The sequence below is a fragment of the Myotis davidii genome, unplaced genomic scaffold, assembly GCF_000327345.1.
Source record: "Myotis davidii unplaced genomic scaffold, ASM32734v1 scaffold172, whole genome shotgun sequence".
Lineage (NCBI taxonomy): Eukaryota > Metazoa > Chordata > Mammalia > Chiroptera > Vespertilionidae > Myotis > Myotis davidii.
This window is the reverse complement of record NW_006284343.1, coordinates 3,806,180-3,811,306: the sequence shown is the minus strand read 5'-3', so window position 1 is coordinate 3,811,306 and position 5,127 is coordinate 3,806,180. Positions and strand designations below refer to the sequence as shown.

The following is a 5,127-nucleotide window of genomic DNA, read 5'->3' as shown; positions in this document are numbered from 1 at the left end:
GGGGGGCAATTTTGTCCCCCAACCCCTACTGGGGACATGTGACAATGTCATAGCTGGGAGGTGCTGCTGGAAACCCTCCTCAGCACCCGATACACACAGGACAGGCCCCCTGACAAAGGGTGGTCCGGCCCAGACGGCAGCAGTGCTGAGTGGAAACCGGAAATGACGGAGAAGGCGTCCTCTAAGCGGGCGCTGCTCGCACACGGATGTGCTTGCTATTCAGTTGAAGTAAACCAGGAGCCTAGCGCATGGAGAGGGAAGACAAAACCAAACCACAAGTTCCTAGAATTCTTAAGAAATCAGCGTGGACTACAAAACACGCAAATCAGAAAGGAGATTTAAAAGGTAAGCGTCTGCCCTCCAATGTGCTTTTAAAAAAATTTATTTTTATTGATTTCAGAGAGGAAAGGAGAGGGAGAGAGAGGGAGAGAGAGAAACATCAAGGATGAGAATCACTAACTGGCTGCCTCCTGCACGCCCCCCAAACCTGGGGATTGAGCCCACAACCTGGGTTTGTGCTCTGACCAGGAATTGAACCGTGACCTCTTGGTTCATAGGTCAGCAATCAATCACTGAGCCACACCGGCCGGGCTCTAATGTGCATTTTATTTCAAAAGCTTGCATTTGGAAGGAGACCAAGTATGGTTCCTGGGGGGACATGTTTACGATCTCTTATGTTAGTCTAGTGAGGTGGGGAGAGGCAGAAATGGAACAAATCGACACGGAAGTGAGCAGACACGACCAATCTGGTTTTCAGGAATCCTGGAAACCCTCTGTGAGGCTGGCATGGGGGACGGGAGCAGACGCTCGGACCACCTTTGGCTGCTGATGACAACCTTTTGGACTAGACAGTCCCATCACACCACCAGTGGGGAAGAGAACACTCAGTGTCCTAAAAAGCAGCAAGAAGCTTCCAGTTCCTACACCCCCACCCCCACCCCAGCTCTAAGTTAGTTCAGCCACGTTCAAAACGGAAAAGAGCGGGTGGCGATGCCCCCGCTGCAGCCAGGGGCTCCGGCAAAGGGGCAGAAAACCTCCCAGGGGAACTGCAAAGGCAAGGATGTCAGATGTGTCTGACTCTAAGAAGGAAAAACAGGTCTGAGCATTAAAAAACGACCCTCTTGCATAGCTCCTCTTCCAAAAGAACAAGATTGGCCACGGAGGCATAAGGTGTTTCGGTGAAACACCCAACAAGCCAGCACCCGAGCTCGGTTGGGTCCTGTCAGCTTGTAGCCAAGTCCGGGAAGGAAAGGGCAGGAATCCCAAGCTGTGCAGTGGCAGGTAGAGTGGGGAGAGGTTCTGGCGCTCAGATCCCAGACAGCGGCCCTGTGCACGGGCTCCCAGCGCCCTCTGCTGGCCACCAGGAAGAGACAGAGAACACGCAGCGAAGCCTCTACACAGAAGAGTCCAGAAGCAGAGAGACAAGTCAGAGGCAATCAAGCAAGAGGCACAACGTGACCAGCCGGCCTGCAAGCAGCTGCCTCTCTGTTCCTAGCGCCGATGCCCGAAGAGGAATCCAAGGAAACCACCCGAAGCCGCCCAGGTCTCTCGGCTGCTGGCTGCTCAGAGCACTGGGCGCGGGTCAGCAATCCGCTCCTCCCGTCGCCTGCCCCGTCCCACTGTCCAGGCGGGACCCTCATTCCAAGCGCCCGGGTCAGTAGGAAGTGTGAGCTGCCCCTCCCTCGCCACCTTGGAAGTAATGGGTACCTTTACTGAAGAACATGGAGGCCATCTGTCCCATTTCCACGCGGTCTGTGATTTCAAAAAGGTTCGGAGAGCTGCGTCTCTCTGTGGGGCCAGAGGACAAGGAAGAGAAGGAGGTCGGTTCACTTGGCTTCTAGAAGCGGCTACTGAGCTCAGAACTCTCCAGAATAATGAAATCCCCGCGTTTTAAACTCTTGAGAAAACTTTTTCTAATGCTTATGGTTCAAAATATCTAGAAAGGGACCTCAGGGATGCTGGTCGTGGGGTCAGAAGGGGATGCTTAGCCCTTGCTCGGCCAGAGCAGGGATCAGACTCTCGGGCATGTGCAGTGCAAGTGCGTGTGTGCATGTGCGTGTGTGTGTGTGTGTGTGTGTGTGTGTGGCGGGATGGGAGGAAGGAGAGAACTCGGAGACCCTAGATGCACTGGCATGCCCATTGTGCACCAGCACTGAGACAGGCATTTCATTACTCCCACAACGGCAGCCGAGGTGGGAAGCTGGGGTGCAAGCGTCACTAAGTGCGGAGCCTGCAGGGGGACACCTGGGTCCTGGACTCCTTACTCTACCATGGAGCCTCCCAGGAGCCACCTGCAGGCGAGAAGGGCCACGGGGTCTCTGCAGAGACTCCCCCGTCCTCCCCGCAGGGAAAGGGACCCTGTGGCCCCAGGGAAGTGCAGGACGGCCAGGAGCCCCAAGACTTACGCACAGACAGGATGGGCCGTTGCTCTGCCCGCTCGTAGCTGTCCTGGACCAGACTGTCGCTGTCGGAGGCGGCAGAGGAGTTGTCGTCGTCGTCTTCCTAGGACGGAGCACGCAGGGAGGGGAACAAGCACAGGAAAGGGGTCCGTTACGGCAGGAAACCCCGTGACAACGGAGCACCCGCCTCCTCTGTTATTTCTTTCTGGAAGGAATCCGATTGGGAAGCTCTCGACACGTCCCCTCGGTCACGTGAGAAGGCGCAGACACACTCGGACGTCGGGTCCAAGGCCACGGCACAGGCCCTGGTGCAGAAGCTCAGCGGGACTGAGCTGGGTCAAGGTCGGGCAGGAGGGACCCGAAGGCAAACTGGAAAGAGCAGAGGCTGCAGGTGTCTGTGAGCTTAGGTGGCTGCTCAGCTTTTGCTCGGGGAAGGGACCCCAGTAGCGCTGTGGACACGGGTCCTCCACGCATCGGGAGGGAAGGACTGGCCAGTGAGTGGCACACAAGCGGACGGAGGCACTGCCCGGAGACAAGGGCAGCGGGCGCACCTGGTGCTTCTCCATCCTCTTCCAGCGGAGCTGCGCGTTGGCCGCGGCCATGGCCTCCACCACAAAGGTCGTCGTCACAAAGCTGCAGGGGAAGGCCACGCGTGAATCGCCAAAGGCAGGCAGGAGGGTCAGAGGAGGAACAAAGAAAAAGGAAGAGTCATTTCAAAGACCTGACTGGGCCGAACGAAGCCCTGTCCCTCCTTGGAGCTGTTTCCTGGGAAACACTCACGATGGGTTTGGCCTGATCAGAAGCGCGTGCGTGCGTGCACACTGGCTGCCTTGTGTGCTTGCCTTGATGTCCCATCCCCATGTAAAAAGTGTTTTGGACGCACAGCAGAGGCGACACAGGGCCATGCAGTACCGCACACCAAAAAGGGGCCTTTGGGGGCAGGGGTGGGAGGACAGACCCCACCTGGTGCTCTAGGTCAGGAGGAGGAGGCAGGTTCACGGGCCCACAAGGTGCCGGGAAGGGCAGAGGCAGCCTCCACTCTCCTTGCTGGGACACAGGCACACGGTCAAGTTCCAATGACACACGCCGATGACAGAGCACAGGCAGGATAATGGAACCTGTCCTCGCCCGCCTTTTGGGGGTGGTATATTTTCACTTTCCTAATAACCTGGCTAATATGAAAATAAGCTTGCATTTTTATGGCCTCCATCGAAAGGGAGGCCGGGAGGCGGCACCAGACATTTGCTGAGAAGTCAGACTACAGTGACAAATCACCCTTTCTCTTCCTCGTCAAGAAACCGGAGAGGCCGAGACGACAGCTGGGACGCACGGATGCTTCTGACGGCAGGAGGCACAGGGGAGGCGGCCTTCCCGCCACAGATCTGAGGGAGGCTCTGTCCCTGCCACCACCACCTAGACAGCACGGCTCTGCGGCTGGACTTGACCCGGAGCCCTCTGAGGGCTGTCACTGCCCTAGGCAGACTCCCCAGCCCAGCAGTCAGGTGGCAGGTGCGATAGGAGTTAAATCCATATCCACTCCAGGCTGGGGGCGGGCAGCCAGCTCAGCATCTCCTAGGACGGTTTCTCATTATCCTGCCTAAGTGACCATTTTAAGGCTTTAGATTTTCCCTTCTTTTTGGAAGTAAAACTAAAATCAATCTTAATTAAGGCGTGAAGAGGCTTCTCACGGTTGCACAAAGCCAACTCATTGATCATGTTCAAATATAAATGGGGTGAGCAAGGCGGGGGCATGGGGGCCCCTACCCGGGGCCCCCAATAATCACTCCCCACTCAGACGGCTGCCGGTGCTGAAGGGCCTTTAGAGGGGACAGCAGAGTCACAGAAGGACAAGGACTTTTAGGGCTCTTGGCTGCCAAGGCTCACAGTACGTCATTATGAGCCAATAGCACCAAGGCTGGCCCCCAAACCGCCCTAAAGAAAATGCATGAACGGACTGAAGGACTCGGGCGTTCTCCTACCCGCCCCGAGCCTCTTCAAGGTCTCAGTGGGCTTCAACTACCCATGTTCCATTCTCCCACTCCACTCTCCTTGCCATCTGCTTAGATGCCGCCTCCGTGACCCCTGAGCACCGACCTGAAACTGTGATCACCCCCCTTCCCCCACTGTTGTGGGGCTTGTCTCATTGTTACTACATCACCTTCTAACTGACTCTGCGGTTTACTTATTTGTTATCTTACTCCTCACTGCCTGTCTCCCACCAAAAAGGAGAGTGCTGCTCAGTGGGGTACCAGCATCTAAGGACCGCGGGGTGTCACCTCTCCGGGGTGTTGGCAGGTGGTGCCTCCCACCTCTTTCTTAGAGCCTGTGGATTCCTACCCAGGGGAGAGGGCTTCCAGGCTGAATCCCTCACCAGCCTGGGCACTGGCTAACCGGCGTCAGACCTGCCTGCCTGCATCCCCCACGTGGCTCCGGGAGCAGGACCCTGGAGGGCTGGGAGGCACCGGCCTCCTGGGTGCTGCCGGGCACGAGGCAGGTGAGGGCAACACCCGGCTACGCGAGTGCCATGTTTACCACTTACTACTCCATGAACTATCTGAAGCAAATTCTAAATTCCAAACCAATTCCCCGGCACCTTCAACAACTGTCAGATTCTCTTCCTGTGGCTTGGTGGTATTTCCTCAAGAATGTATATGGGGGGAGGCACCCCAGCCGGGGAGGAACCAGGCGAGACATTCCAGTCTCCCCGTTTTAGCTGGTCAGGGCTGTG

The 5,127-nt window shown here is 56.9% G+C and overlaps 1 protein-coding gene across 1 annotated transcript in view; it reads right to left on the bottom strand.

The window, feature by feature from the left end:
• The window catches only part of TMEM104 (transmembrane protein 104), a 40,915-nt gene that overhangs the window by 34,487 nt on the left and 1,301 nt on the right, over positions 1–5,127 (bottom strand). Inside the window, exons 3-5 of the mRNA XM_006754638.2 lie at positions 2,951–3,032; positions 2,406–2,502; positions 1,708–1,788 (exon numbers count right to left, since the gene is read on the bottom strand). Coding sequence (XP_006754701.1) covers positions 1,708–1,788; positions 2,406–2,502; positions 2,951–3,032 — 260 coding nt within the window. The remainder of the gene's footprint in view (positions 1–1,707; positions 1,789–2,405; positions 2,503–2,950; positions 3,033–5,127) is intronic.